The sequence below is a fragment of the Pteronotus mesoamericanus genome, unplaced genomic scaffold (assembly GCF_021234165.1).
Source record: "Pteronotus mesoamericanus isolate MK-2021 breed Mesoamerican mustached bat unplaced genomic scaffold, CSHL_Meso_final contig_20, whole genome shotgun sequence".
Classification (NCBI taxonomy): domain Eukaryota; kingdom Metazoa; phylum Chordata; class Mammalia; order Chiroptera; family Mormoopidae; genus Pteronotus; species Pteronotus mesoamericanus.
The window spans coordinates 69,239,110-69,263,528 of record NW_026555085.1 but is presented as its reverse complement, the minus strand read 5'-3'; the positions used below and the strand labels follow the sequence as shown (position 1 = coordinate 69,263,528).

The following is a 24,419-nucleotide window of genomic DNA, read 5'->3' as shown; positions in this document are numbered from 1 at the left end:
GGCTTCAAAAAGGATCTTTCCTTAGGAAAAGCAAAATCTTACGTAACACAAACTTTCGGACTTCTCTCAGCATAGAAATGCTGAACATAACTGAACATGACTACTAGTCCCTTGTATTGGTCGGGATTAGGATTAGGTTGGGGAAAAGTGTTCAATTTCTTAATGATACCTTTGTCTTATTTGATTTTAATCATAAGGTCTAACTCCATATAAATATAAATGTGGGATTGATATTGTTGTACTTGCATGTACGTGGTATATGTACTTTTGAATGGAGGCAGCTATTTGCAATAGCATAAATCATTTCTCTTTGTGGCTTAGATTCAGTACTTTAAATCAGCAGTGACCTTGCATGAAGCCTGACTCTCCTGCCTAGAATCCCCAAGTCAATCATTCCAAATTATTCTGATATATACATGGATGCGAAGTGTGGTTCTCTTGCAGACAGTGTACAACACCAAGAATTCACACCCCTTCAGACTGATTAATTAGAAACACAGGGGAACATGACAACATGTAGACTTCATAACTGTAAGACAGTGGTTCTTAATCAGTATGTATAACAATCACCTGAGTCACTGGCATGAGATTTCACTGTTTTAATATTCAGACTGATGCTCAGTGTTTATTAACCTAAACTGAGAAGGGCCAAGTATACACTTTAATAACTCCTACAGATTGTTCTGATTCAAATACTACCATACGACTAAAATCTATTTTATTTCTGACTATTACATGAACTTCTCATTTTGTAAAGACTTAAACTTATCATGCCCATAGGCTAGAATTCAAAAAGTTTTATGCTCTATTCACCTCAGTCATATAGTATTTTATATGAATGACAGCACTTAGAATCCAAAAGCCACCACCATCTCCAGCATAGAAATTCCGAGTTATTCTGATTACTTGCACATAACTACACCTGAGCTCAGCAGCAGTCCATCTCCAAGTCTGAGGTTACAGGCAGCTCTCTCCACCACTAAATCATTTTAAATGTGTGACCTTCTTCCCACCAGTAAGAGGAACTGAACATTTTATATTTGAAATTTTAAGGTCAGTTTTATTAAGTTCATTGATGAAGCTTTCAGAAGACTATTCTCCTGAAAATTATTTTTTCTTAGAAAAAAGAAAGGAAAATCAACACCCTCTCAGCATAGCCACAGATGCTGTGGCAGTCAAGCCTCTCTGCAGATGGGGATGGCCCATCAATCGGTCAGGTCGCTCTCTGGGTCGGCAGGGTTGTAGTCTGGATCATCCTCATCATCCTCCAGCTCCAAGTCATCCATTTCCTGGAACAAAGACTCATCTACCTCCACATTGTTTCCAGCTGAAAAAGACAAAAGATTTCACCTTCAGTCTTACAATTAGGAATAAAAGATATAATTCATTGGCAGTACCAAACAGAAACTTTTCCATGTGCACAGGAGGTGACAAAATCCTAAACTACTACTGCCAATCATACCAATGGTCTGTAATGGTGAGCGGAGACAGGCACATTTTAAGAAAAACTTCATGCCTCCAGTCATAAAAAAGGCTTTCTAGAATGAATTACTGATGATGTGGCGTGCCATGTGACAAGTTGAGGATGATGATAGGTACTGGTTATATAAAGTTGATTATCACTGACCATGGGCCTCAAACCAGGGGTTTCTCTCTTCCAATAGTGGAAGATATGTATATCATTAGAGCTCAACTAGTTATTTAATTGATGGCTTTAACTTGTTCTTCAATATCACCCAGTTCCCCTTGTTACCAATGGAATGCCTTCCCAAGATTCCAAATATCTAAACCTGTAGGAAGTAATACCCAGGTTTTGCCTTAAATATCTACATCCTTCAGTTCGTCTAAAGGTCATAAAGGTAAGATATTACAATACTCTTAAATCACCCCAAATTGTTCATCTTCCTTCCCTCTCAGATTCTATAGTCTACTGACATTCAACTCAATAAAAATAAGTCTTGCTTCATGCATATGAGCTGTTCAGTAACCAAATACAATTTGCTAAGTTCAGGCCAAAGAATGACTGTCTATCTGAAAGGGGTAGCGAAGGCTTCACAGAGCAGATGAGCCCGAAAATACCTTCACCACAAATTTGAATCTGCCAGGAAAAGGCCAGAATGAAGCAATTCGAGGCAGTAGTATATGTAAAGACAGAGAAAAAAAGCTAAGACATTGTATACTTCTAATTAGAATGTAAGACTCTTGAGGAAAAATATCTGGTGATAACAAAGAAAGACTAAAGAATTGTGTAGGTCAACCTTTTCCTCCAAGCAGTAGAGAACCAACAAATGATTTTAAGGAAAGAAATATCATGTGGTTTTAGAAACACCACCTCAGAGGCAGTGACAATAGGATAGGTAAGGTCACTAGGAGGAGGAAGGAACTAGTGCAGAGAGGTAATTTAAGAAGCTAACACACGGTTCTGGCCAAGATGGAGGCATAGGTAGAAACACTTTGCTTCCTCGTACAACCAAAAGAAGGACAACAACCAATTTAAAAACAAACTGTAACCAGAACGCCAGAAAATCAAACTTCATGAAGTCCAACAACCAAGGAGTTAAAGAAGAAACATTCATCCTGACTGGAAGGAGACCAGCAGCCGGGCAAGGAGGAAGCAGGGCAGGGCAGAGGCTGATGACTGGGGCAGGTGAGGTGGCGGCTGGTAGATGGGATTTCCCACATTCGCGTGTGGATAAGCCGGGAAGAACAACTGGTGAGCTAGACAGACCATGCAATCCAGGGTTCCAGTGCCGGGAAATAAAGACTCAAACACTCTGGCTGTAAAAACCTGTGGGGGTTGTGGCAGTGGGAGAAACTCTCAGTCTCACAGGGTAGTCCTTTGGAGAGTCCCACGGGATCCTAGGATGTACACAAACCCACACACTTGGGAATCAGCACCTGAAAGGACACAATCAGCTTCTGGGAAGGGATAGAAGTGATGGAAACTGGGGTGAGGGCTGAGCAAGCTAGGAAAGGGCATTGTTCCCTCTCTGACTCTTCCCCCGCATACAGTGCCAAAACACAGAGAAATGGGTTGTTCCGCCCTGGCGAATACCTAAGGCTCTGCCCCTTACAAGGGAACAGGTGCACCAAGAAAAAGAAATATGGCCCAATGAGAGAACAGATCAAAACTCCAAACAAAGAACTAAGTGACGAGGAGACAGACAACATATCAGATGTAGAGCTCAAGACACTGGTAATTAGGATGCTCACATAAATGGTTGAGTATGGTCATAAAATAGAGGAAAAAGTGAAGGCTATGCAAAGTGAAATACAGTGAAATATACAGGGAATCAACAGTGAAGGGAAGGAAACCAGGACTCAAATCAAAGATTTGGAGAAGAACGAAGAGAGAAACTTAACAGTCAGCCACATCAATACTGCTTCTTAACCTTCTGCAGCAGGTAGTCCGCAACAACGGTGAAGGGCCAGATGACAGAGGATCCCCAGCTGGTAAAACGGGCATGACAGAAAGCTAATGAAGTGTACAACTATTAAGGGTGCCATTGGAGGTGTGGCAGTATAGAGTACAGTTTAAGAAACACATGCAGGCCCTAAGCTCTGTGAGGGCAGGAAATTTTTCTATGCTGTTCTCTGCTGTATCCTCAGCACCAGGACAGTGCTTAGCTTATAACTGGTATACACTAAATACTTGTGGATATATGGACAATGGAGATATGGAAGACTGAAAGAGGGTAAGGATTGGGGTAGAAAGGAGAAGGAAAGAGTAAGGGGCTAGATGCTCTAAAGATAATAAGAGTGGTATGAAATGTAAGATTTTTGGTTAGGGGGCAAGAAGCATTCCAGATTTGAGGTTTTTATAAAGCTCCATGATAGACCATGGAATATAGTTTCCATACATTTATGATGATAGAAATTTGAGGGAAACAGGTCACCTAAGTCACAGTGGCCTCGTTTACAAGCTGTTAGAGGCTAAAATGATCATAATTGTTCATCTGTTGCTATCTTTGATTTTGCATAAGTTATCAGAAAACTTTAAAGCATAATTGGTATTTTTAATGTATAAATTTATCAAACATTAGAATTTACTCTTCAAAATGTATTTTTTTTATACCCTTCGGAAGATTTACATTGTTGTCACTGTGATTTTCATGGTTTAATATTAAAAACAACACAGTATGTACACGTGGAATTCCATTGTTATCTTACCATCCTCCAAGAACTGGATATCAGATGTGTCAAGATTATGATCTGTTTCAAATAGCTGTTTCCCTAAAAGAAATAAATATGTTTAATTTGAACAGCATAGTTTTCCTTCATCTTCTCTACAATCCATTAAAAAAATGAAATAACCCAAGAAAACAAGCCTAAAAACCTGTTTTTCTGTGAATTTCAATAAACTTATGAACTCAGTTAAGAGGCATAGGAAATATTTGGATTAAAATGGAACAAGTGATAACCCTAGTCTGCTTCAAAGACCTAGAAAAATAAATGGGCTCGACTCTATCACTTCTAAGGCTTGTACTCCTGGAAGTCATGGGGGCTATATCTCAAAGTCTATCCACTGTAATATTTCTATCAAAGATAGGCCATAAATATTAATTATAATTATATGTGAAGATATATCACCATGCAGAGAGAACGTTCTCTCTTTTTTCCCCAGACACCCAAGTATAATAATCTCTACAGAAATCTGTCCAAATGATCCTCTTGCTCTATCAGAAGTAATGCAGAAGGGTTTTGGGGGAATAGAAATAGGGGTGAGTCATACCACTTAATTTATTTTTTCCTGCTTGTTCTTCTTCTTTCATTCGTTTCTTTTTAATTTCCAAGAGTTCTGCATCAAACTTGGCCTTCCAATTTAAGAAATTCTCAATCGTAACAGGAGTGCCATGAAATAATTGCTTGGGGGAAAAATAAAAACAAAAACAAAACATGTCACCAGATAAATGAGACAACTCTTTAAAAAAATAAAGCCTAATGATCCTCTACACAAATGAATATAGCCACTTACAGGAAAGATGCAGATAAACTGTTTCAAGTTTTGAAGTACTTAATCTGATTTCTGCCTACACTGGCTACTCTCATTGGTTTTGGCAATTTATTCTGGAAAAGTCCACCTATAATTTTTATTACAAAAAAATAAAGATAATATGCCACATATCTCCACTGATGTTCACTGGTCAGAAGAAAGTTGTTGCTGTCATTATTAATGTTTTGAATATATATCAATTTACAACACTTAGCATCACAGCTTATCTTTTTACTAAATTTCAGAATTTGAGGTTTTCTTTACTTTAGCAAATACAGTCACATGCCACAACACAATTTTCAGTCAGCTACAGACCACTTATAACGACAGTGGTCATATAAGATAATGGGAAAAGTTCCTCGCGCCTAGTGACATCACAGCTGTCCAAACACCATGGGGCAATGCACTATTTATGTGTTTTGTGGTGACACTGATGTAAACAAACCTACTGTGCTACTAGTTGTAAAAAAATAAAGCACATACAATTATATATAATACATTTACTACTTGATAATGATAATTAACAAACATGTTACTCGTTTATGTATTTACTATACTACACTTTTTATTGTTATTTTAGAGTGTACTCCTTCTGCTTATATAAAAAGTTGGCTGTAAAACGGTATGCCATGTTATGTCAGTAGCATCCTCATAATCTGTATTTACCAAGTGCCTTAATTGCATCATTTTCTCTTGCGCTTGATTTAATCTCATGCTGTTTTATAAATTTAGTGTAGCCTATGTGTACAGTGTTTATAAATTCTACAGTAGTGTAATGTCCTAGATCTTCATACATATACTTGTCATTCACTCAGTGACTCAGAGCAACTTCCAGTACTGCAAGCTCCATTAATGGTGTACCATTTTGAATCTTTTATACCACATTTTTATTGTACCTTTTCTATGTTTAGATACACAAATTGTGTTAGAACTGCCTGCAGTATTCAGGACAGTGACATGCTGCACAGGGCGGTAGCCTAGGAGCAGTAGGTTATACCTATAGCTTAGATGTGTAGCAAGCTACACCATCTAGGTTTGTGTAAGTGCCATTCTATGATGTTCGCACAATGAAATTGCCTAACAATGCATTTTTCAAAACATATATCCATGTTCAGCAGTGCATGACTATATTTAAAATACTCTGGTGGCAGTTTTATTAATTCTCACCTCGATACTGTAAGTGAAATAATTTCTATTTCTTGATCTTACCTGCATGAGCTTTACTAAATTTACTGATTATTAATCATCACTTGTGTTATACCACCAACTAAATGAGGGACTTCTAAGATTTTATTTTACTTAGTAAAGTTTTACTGAAATTTATTTTCATTTATTTTTGTGATTTCCAAAAAAATTACTTAAGTTTCCAAAAACAAAAACCAAAAACAGGAAATCCCAAACAACTCAAAAAAAAAAAAAAAACAGATTTAGAGAAAGAAAACATGGCTTTTAATATACCTTTTCAGCTTCTTCTGCTTCTTTTTCTTTTTGTTTCTTTTCCTCTTCTCTTCTGGTTTTTATTTGATCCACTATTTCATTTAATTTTTCTTGCACAGCTGTCACTAAAGTAAAGATCATCACCATACCAAGGTTTTCTTCTGCCTATGTAACCAAAAAAAAAAAAAAAAAAAAACAACAACAAACCAAAACAAACAAAAAAACCCAGTAACAAAAAAAACTGAGGTTGTAGTGAGAAGCACACTGCTGAGACAAATAAAAACAACTAAGCAATAAAAAAAGTGTTTCAGCAGAACAACTAAATTCCATACATTCATGATGTGATCACTAATTCAGTTACACATCTGTTCAGACACTTGGGTAAATGATTATTTAAAAATTGAACATATATGGCAATAACAACACCTTAAATTTTAAGAAGTCATATAATTTGTTATACCTAACATAAAGCAGATATGTCAATAAATTCTGTTTAATAATCATAAATGTAGATAGAATTCAAAAGACTTTTCCCACAGTAGCTAGTAACATCGGTTCTCAAGTATGTTTTCATTACTTCAGTTCCTTGGATATTTTAACAGCTGCGACAATGACCTGAACAGTGAGGCCACAGCAACTAACATAAAACAATAATAAAGACTGTAGGTAGTTCTGTGATTTACCTTTAGCTACCCTTTTTTTTTTTCTTTTGATTTGAAATGATTCAAAGCCAGATAGAAAGTATCTCTGACTCATGAAAGGGCTATAATTCAAACGCTTTTTGGAAGTTGGTAATTTGAAGGCAGAATAAAATAAAAAGATACCTTGTTTATCCACAGAAATAAGATAGGTTTGAACCCTATCTTATTTCTGTGGATAAACAAGACAAAAAACAATAAAAAATAAAAATCCAAAATTTACATGCCAGAATCTCTGTCCCAGCAGCTGAAGAAATTTCCTAGCATTTCTTTGACAGGACTGGCCTCAGAAGTATTTGAATAGGTATTTCATTTCCTGGACCCTCCCTGATGACTAGCCTTCAAGCTAGCCCGTATAATCCTCTGCGGTGGAGCTTCTCTGTGTGTTTCCATGCTAACCATCCTAAATCTGACTCTAAAAAAACCTCTATCCTGTGTGCCAAACCCATATGAAATCTGACCACTGGACAGTGACTTGGATGTCCCATAGGCATCTCAACATGGAATCCATCATCTCCACAAAACCTATTTCTAAGTTCTGCATCTCAGAGAATCATACCACCATGTACCCAATCTGACCACTCCTATCCCATCCTAAATTCTATCACTGTCTCTTACCTATTCATATATACTATTTAAATTTGCCTGCTGTCCTCTATCAACACTATCAAACACCATCATCTTTAGCTTGAAATATCACAAGAAATTCCTAAGTGGTCTTCTAAAAACCTGATCAACTTCTCTGACCATTCAATACACACACAAAATTGATTTATTAAGTCTCTTGCTTAAAAACCCCTCATAGCTTCCCAAACCAATCAGGAGCAAGATCAAACTTTTTAAACAGTTTAAAGTAGTGGTCCCCTACCTTTTTGGCACCAGGGACCAGTTTCACGGAAGACAATTTTTCTTTGGATGTGGCGGGGGGGGGGGGCAGGGGGGGGCAGGGGGGCAGGGAATGACAGGCTAGGAGGCGGAGCGCAGGCGGTAATACCTGCAAAGCTTCTTTGCTTTCAAGCCCACCACTCATCTCCTGCTGTGTGGCCCAGTTCTAAGCTCTTTAATTGCATCAATATAACCACAAACCTCAAAGTCTATGCTCAAGTGATTTAGTGTGACTGAGAGTTCTGGAAGTAAACAATGATCTCTCTTCTCTCTCTCACTCCCATGCCCATTAACAAGCTTGTTCTTTTCCTGTAAAACTCTTCTCTCTCTTCTGCCTGACAAACACTTTCTTCAGGTCTCTGCTTCCTCTAGGAAGCTTCTCCAGTGCCTCAAATCTACATGCACTCATACACTCACTCCTGTACCTCCCCATCAGAGCACTTTTCATACAGGAAAATGATATTCAGTTTGCTAGTCCATTCTCCTCATCAGAGTATAAAATCTATGAGAGGTGGGATGGTGCCAATAGAGTCTGGTTTGACTACTTCACTTAACCCTTGATTTACAAGATCTGTCCAGAAAAAGACCAGTATAACAAGAATGGTTTGCATGACATCAATGTAACCTGGCAGCCAAGGAGAGTGGACTGGAATGTTAATGCATGAATGATGAGGACTTCATTGTATGAGTTTGTGGGAGTGGTAGATGGCAGTGAGTGAGAACGTATACCATGTGGCCACCACATTCAAAGTGACTGAACTGAGCAAGTAGAACAATGTATCTGCATCAAATTTTGCAGTAAGATTGGACGTTCCCTCACAGAAACTACTTGGATGATTCAGAAGGCTGCAGCTATGGGCAACTGGTGATTGGCCGCTTCACCACGATGATGCACCTGCTCATGCATCACGTCTCATGCAGTTTTCTGGCAAAACATCATGTCACAAAGGTAACTCGCCCCTCTATAGCCCAGACTTGGTATCCTGTGACTTCTAGCTTTTCCCAAAACTAAAATCACCTTTGAAAGGGAAGAGATTTCAGACACCATCAGGGAGATTCAGGATAATACGACAGGTCAGCTGATGGTAATTGTGAGAACTGTGTGAGGTCTGAATGTGCCTACTGTGAAGGGGACTGAGGCGCCATTTTCCTATGTACAATGTTTCTTGTATCTTCTTCAACAAACACCTGTTTTTCATAGTGCATGGCTGGATACATTCTGGACAGACCTCTTGTATTTCAACAGCAAATCTGGTAGCATCTCTTTTTAAAAAGTTAAGTATTCCAACAAAAAAGCAAAAAAGAATCATTCATACAGAAAACAGACAACTAGAGGTCATATGAAAAGATTTCCACATCACTAGTTATTAACAAATTTGAAATTACGATTTTATACTATCTTAACCTTGTCATCATTTGTTTCTTTCTAAATAAAAATACCCAGGATACTAAAAGTGGGCAGATACCTTCAATGGCAATAGTGAAGTCATAATTTGGCACAACCATTTTGATGGTCAAATTGGCAGTATGTATGACATTAAGTATGCATACCTTTTAATCTAGAAATCTTCCAGAAAACACTGGACTAGTATTTTCATCAATAACTCATTCTTTAATTAAAAACAAAAAATATTTGAGTGTCTACTATGTGCCATGTACTACAAATTCAAAGGAGACTCTGCTGTAAGGATTTACAAATAGTAATATATGAAAATATTCAAAGAACTAGATATTTTTACTTAAAATATTTTATTGATTATGGCCTCATCCGCCCAGTACCCCCAATCCCTCCAAATATCTCCCCTCTTTGTTCATGCCCATGGTATTTGCATATAAGTTCTTTGGCTTCTACATTTCCTATACTATTTTAACTCCCCTCCCCACCCCACTTATTTTGTACCTACCAATCATGCTTCTTAATCCCTTTACCTTTTCCCCCATTCTCCCTCTTCCCTATCCTAGCTGATAACCCTCCAAATGGTCTCCATATCTATGCTTCTGTTCCTGTCCAGGTGTTTGCTTAGTTTGTTTTTATACATTCAGTTGTTGATAGTGGTGAATTTGTTGGCATTTTAACGTTCATAGTTTTGATCTGCTTTTTCTTAAGTAAGTCCCCTTAACATTTCATGTAATACTGGCTTGGTGGTAATGAACTCCTTTAGTTTTACCTTGTCTGGGAAGCACTCTTATCTGTCCTTTCATTCTAAATGATAGTTTTGCTGGAGAGAGTAGTCTAGGTTGTAGGTTCTTGCTTTTCATCACTTTGAATACTTGTTGTCAGTCCCTTATTGCCTGCAAAGTTTCTTTTGAGAATTCAATTGCTAGTCTTATGAGAAGTCCTTTGTAGGTAACTTTCTGTTTTTCTCTTGCTGCTTTTTAGGTTCTCTCTTTTTCTTTAACCTTTGGCATTTTAATTATGCTTCTTGAGGTGGTCTTTTTTGGGACTCCATGTGCTCCCTGGACTTGTATGTCTATTTCCTTTACCAAATTAGGGAAGTTTTTTTTCATTATTTTTTCAAGTAAGTTTTCAATTTCTTGCTCTTCCTCTTCTCCTTTCTGCGTCTCTATGATTCGGATGTTGGTATGTTTGGAGATGTCCCAGAGGCTCCTTATACTATCCTCATTTTTTTAAATTCTTTTTTATTCTTGCTGTTTAGGTTGAATGCTTATTTCTTCCTTAAGTTCCAAATCATTGATCCCGGTTTCATACCCTCCACTGTTAGTTCCCTGTAGATGTTTCCTTATTTCACTTAGTGTAACCTTCTTTTCTTCCTGGGTCTTTTTTTATTTTGTTGCCATACTCAGTGAGTTCTTTGAGCATCCTGATCACTGGTGTTTTGAACTTTGCATCTGATAAGTGGGTTATCTCTGTTTCATTTAGTTCTTTTTCTGAGTTTTTGTTCTGTTCTTTCATTTGGTGCTATTTCTTTGTCTCCTCAATTTGGCAGCCTCCCTGTGTTTGTTTCTGTTGTTAGGAAAAGCTGCTTTGGCTGCCTATCTTAGTAGCATGGCCTATTGTAGAAAAGGTACCTAGAAATTGTGTGGGGTGGAAGCTTAAGTAATTGCTAGGGCAGGCCAACCTACCTCACCACTTTGTGGCTCTGTGTCAGGGGAGGGCTTGGAGAAAGCACAATGCCACTGCCTGGCTTCTGGAGGTTTGCCTGGCACCCACCCTGTGCAACTGGTGCTCTTCTAGCTGTTGCCTTGATGAAGAATCCTGGGGGCGGGGGGGAGGGTTGTATGCATTCTGAGTCCTTGCAGGTCCTCTGAGCTGAGCCTTCTGATTATCCAGCAGTTTCTTCCACCGTCCCAACCCCCACTGGTTTTTACAGTCAGAAGTTAAGAGGATTTATCTTCCTGGAGCTGGAACCCTGGGCTGTACAGTCTGGCCTGGGGCTGGGACCATTGCTCCCAAGGTATCCCACTCAATTTTTATCTACCATATGTGAATGCGGGACCACCCATTCTGCTGCTGCTACATCTTCTCCACTCCCACCTGGCTGCTGAGTGTGCTTCTTTTAAATCCTTGGTTGTCAGACTTCCATACAGCTCAATTTTCTGATGGTTCTGGGTGTTGTTTTGAGGTCTAGTTGTAATTCTCTCTGTGGTTACACAAGGAGGCGAAGCGTGTTTACCTATACCTCCATCTGGGAACTCAAAGTGAAAGAAGGGTCAACACCTGGCACTGAGGATGTCTGCAGCCCTACTCTCTGACGTGGCGGCCAACAAGCTGTCACTGATCTTGCTTGGATCTCACACTGCTAGGGTAGAGGAGACACCTCTGCCTTCTCCCAAAGAATTATATATTAGAGAAGGCAAAAATGAGAAGTAATTTTAAGTTGCTTCAAAAACAGTGTGTAATTACACATATGTACAGTGAAAGTCCATGCAGTTATCAAAAATACTGATTTACAAATATGCTTATAAAGTGGAAAGATGTCCACATATATTGTAATGTTAAAAAAGGTTGTTATAAAACATAATGTATAGAATAATCTAACTTGGGATGGAAGAGGAAATATAAATATAAGCCTAAGAAAAATCTGAATTCTATCACACCACATGTTGACAGGCAGTTATACCTGGTCGGTGAGATTAACACTCTGATAACCTCTGTTTTCCTTTTGTGATTTTCTGTATTTTCTTGAGTACTCTGTAATATGAATTTATTATTTTGATAATTAAAAATACAACTATTTTTAGAGAAAAAGTACAAATATTCTCTTAATACCTCTGATCTCAGGTAAGATTAGAAAGAAATTAAAACTTTTTTTAAAGGAAGGAGTATGAATGCAATATGAAATGAAAGAAAATAAATCATTCAGATCAAATAACATATTAATACATAACTGCTCCAATATAGCATATTGTCTTGGGTTCTCTACAATGTTTTAAAATGAAGTGTGTTATGCCAAATGGTATTAGAATTAGTATAATTTCATACTGGGTACAGGACTCAGGATCAGCACAAATTCATGTTTAATACATGTTCTTTCACTCATAGCTCAATAATAGTAGCATTTTTTAAAAATCAGCTTTAAGCCCTGGTCAGTGTGGCTCAGTTGGATGGAGCGTCATCACATGACCGAAGGCTCTGTTCTTGGTCAGGGCACATGCCTAAGGTTGCGGGTTCAATCCCCTGTCCAGGTGCATACAACCCAGTCTAGGCACGTGGGAGGCAACCAGTCAATGTTCCTCTTTCACATCAATTTTTCTTTCTCTCCCTCCTCTCTCTCTAAAAGCAATAAAGAAATATCCTCAGGTGAGGATAAAGTATAAAACAAATTAGCATTAAGAAGACCAATAGTCCTTGAAATATGCAAGTCACATTTAAGGTGGAGACATGTTTTCTGCTAATTCTTCTTAGAAAAAACAAACAGAAAAACCTAGAAGTTCTGATTTTAATATGGTAAAGGTTTTGCTTGTCTTCTCTATTTCCCTACTCTGAAGAACACATGAAAACTCTCCACCCAAGCAAGAGACAGCTCTAAATACATGCAAAGCTCAGCATCCCATCCCAAAACAGATGTGCCAAATAAAAACTTTCCAATACCCATTTTTTTCTTCCCCTCTTAGAGGAGTTATAAACCCTTGTTTCTGTTTATAATCTTTAGGGAGGAAACATAAGAAAAAATAAATCAATCACCAGTCTTCTTCTCAGATTGTAGGGAACTAGCCTGCAACAGGTCACAGGGATTGGAAATTTTAATTCTTTTCAGTTGGATTTTTAACTGCACAAGAGACTGGGTATTCCGAGAACCATACTGAAGCTGTGCTTACACCTATCAGACGTTTTACCTAAAAGTCCTGGGTGACTGAATTTCAAACAGAGGCAGAAGGACAGCAAATCTTACCCAAAGTTGAAAAGTATTTGTTTGTACACACACACATGCACACACACTGAATTCTGCTTGTTCAATGTACTAATTAGACGTATTTAATAGTATTTTTTGACTTGCAATTGATATATAATGCTTAGGGCAAAAAAAACAAACTACCTTTACAAAACCCATTATTTCCTTACCTGTAATGCTAACAATTTTAAAATACTTGAGACATCATTGTCTTCTAGATTTTCTTGGGAGAATATTTCATAAAGAGGGGCTTCATCTGGATATTTCTCACTGTATGTAAACTTGAGGGTAGTCTGGACAGCTAAAGATATAAGAGTTTGATAAGAATATCTTAAAACATAAAGTAGAGAGAAATCAACATCTTTGTTGAACCAGTAATTACCATATTTCACCATGTATAATGTGCATTTTTTTGCCCAAATTTTTGAGGGAAAAATAAGGATATGCATTATACATGGGTATGATGATTACATACTTTGGGTATAATAATGGGTATAATAATCCTGTGCATGATGCACACAAAACATGGGTGTGCATTATACATGGCAAAATACGGTAATTACAATGTGTCCATAAAAAAAAGAAAAAGGAGCACAACAGATTTTCCTGCAAAGAGAAACAAGGTTAAAAAATACCAAGTTAACACTCTTTTTAAAACCCTCCCTTAGATGAATACAAGGGCACTAAATATAACATATAAATAAAGTACTATCTTAGACTCATTTTCAGGCCTCTAATAAAGTCAGTTCCCAATGCAAAAGATCTGGCTTTAGCTGGAGGGGAATCGATATTTCTATCTGTATGGTGCCAGCAGAAGATTGCTAAGAGGTTGCTAGATGACATGTTTTGAAGTGGACAGTCTGAGAGATTGTGTGAGAAACTTTTAACCTGACTCATCTATGTATTCTCACTCATTCTTTTGGCTTGTGCCAGCTCACAGATCTTACACTTATATGGGACTAAGATTCTTACATGTACATTATTGCAAAGTATCTGTCTCTTGGCAGCCCAGCCTGGTGAATTCTGAAGCAATTTGAAATAAAGTAGATATACTAAACATTTTCTGTCATAACTTATTAGCCACAATAATCCTTTGTCTAGAGTATGCCTTTCTTGTAACTCACATTTTAATGATTAAAACTTCCTGATTTTGATTATTTTAATTCAAATCTAAATTTCTCTCTATGGGGGGGCGGGGGGCGACACCTTAAAATATGCTGGTTTGATATTTTGTTTTAATTTTTGTGTATGGATGCCAACAAAGAATTTTATCAGTCAATGGATATAAAAAAATTAGAGTGTTTTTGGCATTTTTCATTGTTTTCTTATTAAACTTTGCTAAAAAGTTTCTTTAAAAAACTTATTGATTCTACTATGTGATGTAACAGACATTCATTATAAAAAAAATTTAATAATACGCTAAAGGAAAAACAAAAGCAATAATAATCCATCATCAGGAAGAGATCATTATTACCATTTTGATTTATTTAATGATCATAAACGTATTTTTAAAAGGATACTTTAAAGTATCTATGCATATATTTACATTTTAAACAAAATATAAAAATTGCTCATGTTGTATTTGAGATTTTAGACATATATAAATATCCAGTATCATTTCCAATTGTATAAAACAGATTTAGAGTTATCAAGTATTAACACTAACATTGGTATTACATGGCTGAATTTTAGTTGACTAGTTTAACAGGAAAAAAAAAACAAAACCCTGGAGTAAAAAAAAACCCTGGAGTTAACATTAACTTACATTATATTTTTATCAAACTGAACTGCACTAAAAGTAGAAATGAACTTCAGATACTCCCTGCTCCCCCAACATCTGCCCAAGTTTAAATTATTTTATTTAATAATTTTAATTTGTTGGTTTTGTAACTGCTTTATTTCAATTTGTATATCTACCTTAGTTGTATAGTTATGTAATAGTGGTTTTACCTGGTTCTATAAATATATATTTAAATAACAGTAGAATACCCATCCTAAAGAGAGGGAGAAAAATATGCTGATAGGTGTTTATATAAACTAATTTATAACAGCAAAAATCCAGTAAATGATCTAAATGTCCAAAGATGAAAAAGAGTCATGGAAAAACAATAGTCACTTAATGAAATATCATACAACCACTGAAATATATATGCATGCAAAGTCTTGTTTGACTAAAAAAATCTCTTCATCTGCTGTACTCTTATCATTTCTGTTTTACTTTTAAAAGCTAAGCTTATTGTATCAGAATATATCTCATTGACTTTGTTTCTCTAGAAGTCATATTTTTATTGTATACCAAATAGAAACACATAGCACTCACACCAGATTCTTAACAGCCCCTTCGCACCTCTATACCTGCAATGCCCAGCACAGAATTGCTGTAGAATAAGTAGAATTCCTGAAGGAGAGGCTTAGAAAAACCACAAGTGTTTTTTACTAGACTTACTTTCATCATTTTCTCCAGCCTCAGATGTCACAGTAATGGTGAAGCTGGGAGGATTTTCTGATAATACTGCAAGAAAATATACACATAGGTTAAGTTATTAAGATGTTTTCTAAGTTAGCCAAATATCACTATCCAGTCTGGGAAACTGATCCCCAGGCCTGGATTTCTATTTCCACAAAAACAAACTAAATAGGACATTCAAATAATAAAACACATCCATGAATTTTCTGTTTAAATCTCAGGTTGTCTTAAATGTGGAAAGAACTACCTACAGTAGATACCTCCTGGAGTTTTATCAAATCAATTAAAATAATTATAAAACTTCTACCTATATATGGAAAATTATATTTAAAAAAATTCCCAAATGGAATGATAAAGAAGTTTGATGTTTCTACCCACTGATAAATATTCAGTATAATCACTAATATTTATACTTAAGTATTCTGAAATACAATTCAGAATCCCCATGACAAACAGTTAATATTAACTTGTTAGAGTTTGTATCTTCTAGCTATCTCTTTCTCACACAACATCTCTGGAACCAAACTTTAATCTTTTTACAAATTATCAAGCCTCTACCATCTTTCAGGGAGTTTTAAAATTGGTCATAAATCATAACATCAAATTACTTCCAATTTGTTAAGCAAGACAAGTCACCTGAAACCTATATAATTTTATTAACGATTGTCACCTCAATAAATTCAATAAAATTTTTTTTCAAAAGACACATAAATACATATTTACATAACTATGAAAGCTTTATGTACCATTTTACACCTTGATATCTGATACTATATATTGATTACCTATTCCCCCACAAAAATACTATTAAGGCTATGAGAGATCCTAGATCAGTGTCTGCCAGTATCTAGAAACTGAATAAATTTTGGCTCAATGAAAGACCTAAACTAATGGGATGAAAAGAAGTCAAAAAACAAAGAAAACTTGCCCTGAGAACCCTTAGAATAATGAACAAGAAAAGCTGAAGCCACCCACGACAGCTGCAGAGTCCACGAGGAAAACCTGCCGCTCACTTCAGGCCCAGAAAGCCCTGTCAAGGGTGGTACGGGGTCAGCAGCCTCTTTCTAAAATGAAAGAACGTGGGGATCCCTGAAGAAGTCGCAATGGAAGCTACTCAGCTTTTCCTCCTTTGGAATTCTGAGGCCTTTATAAATATTCATTATCAATAAAAGTTTTAAGACACATGCCCTCATTTTAATTGAGGTTTAAAAGTACTTGAAACGATGATGAACATCTATGAGTACTTGAAAGGTGTCTGTCGGAAAGATAAAAAGACTCATTAGATTCATATTTTGATAGGCCTCAGGAAGGCCAGCCTATGCTGAAAAAGCCTCTGAAAGGAAATTATAATAAAGCTTTTATGATTGGCTCTACTTTTTTAAAAAACAAATGTGCATAAAACATATTTGATGTATTTCATTCCTATTTCTTTTCATGATTAATAGCATTTACATGCCATTTAAACATAAACATTGCAACTACAGAAATAAGGGTTCAACCCAATAACATTCCAATATATTACCATTTTCTAGGACTTCATGAGGCTGTAAGTTAGGGATCACCTAACAGCCAATAACGACAGCTAACATGTACTGAGCATTGCTTTGTGCCTGTGCAGTGCTATGCATTTACATAAAGATCTGTTAATTCTCACACCAAGACCATGATTTTATACTGTTGCCATATTTCACCAAACTTAAAAGCCCATCAAGTATGAGATGCACCCTACATTATATACCATTAAGAAAAAAAAAAGCTGCAATTAAACTATGAATGTAACCGATTTTAAGACAAATTCATATTGCACAGATGTTAAAATGTAAAAATGTCTTAGAAACTATTAAATACAGTACCATCCCAATTTTATAGATAGTAAGACTGAGAAAAAAGAGCTTTTAAATAGTTTTCTCATGGCTATACAAGTAGTAACTGGCAGAGCTGAATAATCTGTAGAGTTTCATTAAAAAAAAAAAAAAAAAAGCTTTTTTTCCAGTTGAGAAATTTCAGGGAAATCATTTGAGCTAGTCTGTGAATTAAGGCATATTGGTAAATCCAGACGAAGAAAAGAAATGTAGAAGAGTAACACAGCAGCCAGAGTATGACAGGGTTTTTGTTTGTTTATTTTAGCAGCAGTAATATGGTCATGACTGTATTCTAAACATAGGAAGATAAATCTAGCAACAGTGCATAAAATGGGAAAGAAACAAGACTAGAGGCAGGATGAACTAGATAGCTACTGAAATTATCCCAGCAAAGACAATGAGGTTCTGAACTAGGTTGGCAGCAATGGGAATAGCAGGGTACACGGTGATGACTGACATTTTAAATTTGCAAGCAGAGGATGGTAGAACCATTAACAGATGCAAGAAATAAAAAAGGAAACTCAAATATGATATATTTATAGGACTCAGGATAGTTTCAGTTGGAAGTATGGAGTATGCAATCAGAAATGAGCAAAAATGGAACTAAAGACAGTTGGGCTTGAACTTAATTTTGGGATCATCCACAGAGAGGTAATGGCTAAGGCTATTAGACTAGATGAGATCACTAGAGAAAATGGAAAAAGAAATAAAGACCAACACCAGTTTTGTAAGGAAACCTAAATTTAGTGGGGGGGGGAGTATAAAAGGAGGAAAAAGTGCCAGAGATTAAAAGAAAAGAAGCAGCCATGAGAGATAAAAATAAACGGAAGAAAAGGCCATCTTATTTGTGAACTATGTAACTCGCGAGATCCACGTCTGACATGGCAGTGTCTGCAAACAGGGGCGTCCAACCCGTGGCCCGAGGGCTGCATGCAGCCCAGGGTGGCTACGAATGCAGCCCAGCACAAAATTGTAAATTTACTTAAAACCTTTTTTTTTTTTTTTTTTGCTCATCAGTTTTTGTTAGTGTTTGTGTATTCAATGTGTGGCCCAAGACAATTCTTATTCCTGTGTGGCTCAAAGACGCCAAAAGGTTGGACACCCCTGGTACAGTGTATCCGTCTCTGCAGCTGTGCGGGGAGAAAATGGGCAATGAACCCTTGGCCTGTAAGATCACGTCTAAATTCCTAACAAGGCCCTTTGTGATCTGGACCCTGCTTACTTGTCAAGTCTCATTTTCCACAACTCTCACTTCTCACTTTATATTCTAGTAATACCAAGCCACTTGATCAACGATCACATTTTGCCCCCTCATAGTCATGTGTCTGCACATGCTGTGCTCCTTCCTCACGTTTCATTCATTTGTTAGCTCCTCATCACCCTTCAGTTCTCCAAAACAACCCAGACCCTTACCTCCCCGCTATGGTCCAGCTTCACCCAATATACACCTCCATGGAAGATTCATCACACTGTGTTATAAATGACTTATCCAATGTCTTTTCCCAATAGACTGGGCTTCTAACAATCACATTTGGTAAATATTTGGTAAATGATACTATGGGGATGGTGGCAAGAACATCTTTAACTGCCTGACCTTGGGAGCCAGACAGAATAGGGAGGCAAGATGAACAAGAAAGAAGTTGATAAGCCATTAATCCATGAGAAATCACGATGAAAAGTCATGTTCTGTAAAAGCATGAGAATGAAAGAACTGTAGGGCTACGAAGTTTATGGACACAAAGAGGAATTTCAGAGGCCAAAATTTTGAAGATGGCATTTCCAAGGTGTGGCTATGCAGCCACCAATTGAGGAAAATGAAATCAAAACTGTTCGTTGATAAAGACAAGGAATTACTAAGCCATGTTAGAAGAATCAGAAACTAATACAGTAAATTTCTGGGAAAGAGTATCTTACATTTGTTTAACAGTTACAAAGTATTTCCATTTACACTATTCTTCATCAAACAGATATGGAAACTGAGGATTAGAGAAGTTTTATGATTTGTGTAAAAGCACAGAGCTCGTAACACCCACCACACCAAGCAGCCATTACAGAGAAAAAGTCGTGAACTGGGAACAGAAAAAGGATATTGGAGGACACTGCTAATATCTCCCCCAATCCACTCTTCCTTTCTCCCAGCAATACCATTTTTAACTGAGCACACTGACCACCCAGAAGAAAAAATACATTTCCCAGCCCCGCTTCCAAGAATGTCTCACCAAATTAAATTACAATGAATGGGATGGAAGCAAATTAAGTCCTTTGACAGTTTCCAGGAAATTTCCTTAAGAAACTGCTGTCTTTTACTTTTTCTTTCCTCTTTAACTATTCCGCTGTCTGAAAAGAAATGCTGCCATCTTGACCATGAAGGTGAGACTACACCTTGGAGGTGACAGAGAACTTAGAAGTCTGGATCCCTGAGGAATTTGTGGACAGGAGCTACACAACTATCTTTTACGTGCAAGAGTAATAAACTTTACCTTTTTAAAACCACTGTTATTTGAGGTTTTCTGTCACAGCAGAACCTAATGTTAAAACGGGTATTTAAAAAACCATGGAAAAGGATAATATTCCCAAGCGTGGAGGTAACTAAACTAGTGATAGGATAGCTACTTAACTGGACTTGCAAAGATGAACGATTGCTGTATTGTGATTAAGGAATAATCCCAGTTCCAATGCATTCCTGTTGGGGTAAGTGAAAGAAAGATTACCCTTTCTAAAGATACCAGACTTGCACCAATGTAAGTGGATCAAATACTTTTGAGAAAAAGGGTAAGATTGTTGTGCATAGAGGAATGAACCAGTAGAGGGGTCGAAGTGTTAGGTGATATAGGGCAAATGGACAGAATTAAGGATTTTTGTCAAGAACAGACACTATCAAGGCACTGAATGAAATGTACCCTAAAGGGACACATAAATGACACTAAGACGTTCGCAAAGAGCCAGACAGCCCATAAAATAGTCCACTTGCTTCTTAGGAAGTGTCTGTCTTAGAGAAACTGCTTTCACAAGATTTCTGCCCCATCTGTAAGATGCAATTATAAATGTTGAAGGCTCATGGCTGCTACCAGAGGTGCTGACACAGCAAATATAGTATTACATACCCCTCTTTACCAAACAGAATTAAGGGAACTTGACTTTTGGCTAGCGCAAAGCCAACCAATTTGTTCCAACAAAACTTTCCATAGCCAGAGACTTTGATACAGAAATGGCTGCTACCTTAGAAGCACTACTGAGGAAGAATGCGGTATCAGGAAAGTGAGTCTGCATTTTGGAAGACTAGTTGTTAGAAGGATGGATCAATATGCAGTCAAGCTACAGAATAGGCAAAAAGAAGAAATTGTGTTATGATTTGTTACAACTCATGACAAATACAACACTGGACCAAAAGTTCTTTGAAAATAGTCAAGCAAACAATTCTGAAGTTAAGCTAGGCCTACACAGCTAGGACTGTGGGCTGGCCCAACTGTGTCTCTTCAGCATCTGCAAGAGGGTGGGGTCATGATGTGCTTAATAAGGCTTTTCTGTCAGGCACTCAGCCATCTATCCAAAAAAGAAAAAAAAAAAGGTCTATCTACTTCCTTCATCAACACTGCTGAGCATTTACCAAATCTAATATTAAAACACTATATTAAGTGTGGTTCAAAATATAGTTAGAAAACTACAAATTCATGTTCCTTGGCAAACTGACACAAGCAATCTCTCTTTCTTAAATCTGGTATGAAAATATGAAAGTATAAAATCATCAACACAAAAGAAGGCTATAAAATAGCCTTCTCAATTTAATTTATTTATTGCAAAGGTTATAGAAATGCTGGTAGGAATTAGAGACGACTGGGTTCAGCTAATACCACAGAATACTTGCATGTGTCAAAGACTCATACATTGTCTTTTATTAGCCTGTCTCAAGAATCCTCAAGCACTTTTGCCTTGGACACGAACTGCAGCCACTGAATTGTATGAAGATCTAGTACAATACAAAAGAACCACCAGATTGTTGCAGGGTTAAAAATGTATCACTTTTATAAATGCTTACACGGGCAGTCTTTAATGAGCGATACTTTATGTCCAAAGAAAAGAAAAAGAATAGCAAATCTTATGTTTTCTTAATTCTGCCTACATAGTGTCCATACCTGTTACATTTCCAATAGACAAGGAATGACTATATCTCAAGATTAAGGATATATCCAACAACCGACCCTATATTCTATTTTATTTAGACATTGACATATAAGCAAGGATAGAGAAGGGAGCCAGACTCCATACACACTCACCCAGTTAACGACACTCTCAAACCCCTCTTCACTCATCCCCTTAACATCCTCACAGCACAGCTGCACTGCTGGTGAGAGAGAACATGAACAGGACTGCAGCTATACAGGGGTAGCTGAGAGACATCTGCCTGTTGGCAAAGCAGAACAAAATTTGCTACCATTGCAAGCAGTGGTCAAAGGTAGAGCTAAGAAAACTACACAGAGAGGGGCTGGAGTTTATGAGTTAAAATAACATACCTTACACTATGAATACTGACAGTGACAGACAACACTCAAAGAAAAGGTATGGGGAACAGAAATCCCTCAAACTTAGGTTCTACTAGCTCCTATTGGTTTCATTTGATCACTTCTCAAAAACTAAGTATACTGTGACACGGCTATCTTGTTGCAGTTTAAGAATCACCTGGAGGATTACTTAATACAGAAGAATTGCCTTTCTTTACGTAATGAATTTCTCCATGTTTTACACTGGCCGAACCTACCAAGTAATCTTTTCCACCTCATCCCAGCTGGAGCTAGATTCCACGTCCCACGTGTCTGAAGGTGAAGGAACAGGAAACGAGTTTCAGACCTATTTAACTCTTGGTACCAGTCCTGCCGCTAACTTGCTGGCTGACCCAAAGCAAGCCACCTCTTTCCTGAGCCTTAATTACCTTGCTTGCAGCAAGAGGATTCCGGGCTGGATGACATCTAATATCCCTTCCTGCCTAACAGCCTGTGAATCTACAGTGGAACTGAACCCTGGGCCACATCATCGGGCATTCTGCAGAATGCCAGAAAATAAAAAATAAAAGATAAAAAAAAAAAAAAAACGAGAAACTTCGGGGATAATGCTACTCTAACTGATTCTGGGTAAACACCACTCTGAATTCCATAATCTTTAAAACACCGTCGTAGGAAAACACATCTTCTACCCGAATAAAGGTGAAAACTGACATCTTTGGGGCTCTGGAAGGGTTACTCCCACGTGGAGGATATTTTCGTGCTATTACGCTCAACCTCCGGTTGCTGTAAGTTACACAGAAACCAAAGTGCCCCCGACTCAATTCCAGGCCTGACGCTCTCCAGGGACCTCGCCAGCCTCGCTCTGACTTCTAGATTTCAGAGAACAAGCACAACAGCCGTGGAGCTGTTCACAAATGCCTGAACACTTCGGGAGAAGAACTAGAGGAGAGAATGGCGGGCCAGGTGGCCACGCAACCTCCCTGTCCCCTTTTCCATCGAGGCTAGGGAGGCCGAGGGCAGCGGCAGCTCCGGCCCATCCCACTCTATCCCGGGATGACTGCGGGGCTGCGGCCGCGGAAGTCACCTGTGAAGGAGTCCGGATAGATAGACTCCAGAGCCTCCAGCTCGTTGCGCTGCTCCTCGCTGTAATCTGTCATCGTGGCCCTCGCTGCTGCCCATGGATCGCCCAGACACCCAGGCGGCGCGTGGCAGCCGGGACCACTGCCGCGCCAGGGGAGCGGGCAGCAGCCTGACGGGCGCAGGCGCAGAATCTCCGGCTAGGAGGCCAGGGGCCCAAAGCCAGGCCGGGCCTGCTGAGCAACAGCCCCGCGCCAGCCTCCGCCAGCTCCTTGGTTCCGCGTTCGACTCGTTGGGCCTGGCCAGCGGGGCACTGTGTAGCCGCCTATCCCACGCCCGCTCAAGATTTGCAGGGATGGTTAACGTTCTCGGTCTGGCATTCGTCACAGACACCTAGGACCGGTCGCTGGGCTTTGCAGAGCCTGAGAGTGAAGAGCCCCTCAGCGCGGCATCCGCGCTCGATGTGTCAGGACTGAAAGTCCGCCTCGCGTTCCGGAGCTGGAGGGAGTCGCTGGTTGAGGCTCGGGGGTGCGTCTGAGAAATCCGTCGTTTCCGGTTTCCGGGTGGAGACCCGCTGGCCCGGTGGGGCGGACGGATGCTCATTGTAGTGTGGGCTAAGGGTACGGTCCAGGTGGTTTGTACGCTTCGCCAACCGGTAAGGTCCCAGGCATCCTGTGGGAGCTGGGCGAGAAGACGAGAGCTGTGTAAACCCCAGTGGGCAGAGTGACAGAGGCTGTGCTGGTGGGTCCCGCGGATCCGGAAGGTTCGGGCCAACTCCTGAATAGCCACTCCGCGGGCATCGGGAGAGAAATCAACTGCAAATCGGAGATATGGGTTCTACATTCAGATGCTGAGGCTTCACTTTAAGTTGTAAAATGAATGCGGCTGGGTATGGATTTAGAGGTGTCTGTGATTGCGAAGTTCTATGAATTGATGAAGAGTATGTGTGGATTTCAGTAACAGTTTTGATAAGCAAGGTAACTGTCATTCTGAAAAATGTTCAGAACTTTTGACTTGGGAGAATAAAAATGAGGAATATATTTAAAATATATACATCTGTCACCTCCAAGTTCATCTCATCATTTACAAAGAAAAATTTCAAAGAACTAGAATGGCGAAAGCTAAGCAAGTGATTAAACATGTTACT

The 24,419-nt window shown here is 38.4% G+C and overlaps 1 protein-coding gene across 3 annotated transcripts; it reads right to left on the bottom strand.

The window, feature by feature from the left end:
• Window positions 1–1,032: 1,032 nt before the first annotated feature.
• Window positions 1,033–23,750, bottom strand: RWDD1 (RWD domain containing 1). 3 transcript variants are annotated; one of them, XM_054569861.1, is made up of 8 exons: window positions 23,280–23,748; window positions 22,453–22,507; window positions 15,814–15,879; window positions 13,538–13,668; window positions 6,452–6,595; window positions 4,733–4,865; window positions 4,171–4,233; window positions 1,033–1,327 (listed from the first exon to the last, which is right to left on the bottom strand). In XM_054569861.1, exons 2-8 carry the CDS (start codon window positions 22,472–22,474, stop codon window positions 1,206–1,208), a joined length of 681 nt encoding a protein of 226 aa, XP_054425836.1. In that variant the 5' UTR covers window positions 22,475–22,507; window positions 23,280–23,748; the 3' UTR covers window positions 1,033–1,205. The 3 variants fall into 3 exon arrangements, with proteins under 3 accessions (XP_054425836.1, XP_054425837.1, XP_054425835.1); XM_054569862.1 differs by lacking the exon at window positions 22,453–22,507 and adding an exon at window positions 21,971–22,098 and having other exon boundaries at window positions 23,280–23,372; XM_054569860.1 differs by lacking the exon at window positions 22,453–22,507 and having other exon boundaries at window positions 23,280–23,750.
• Between the last annotated feature and the right edge of the window lie 669 nt (window positions 23,751–24,419).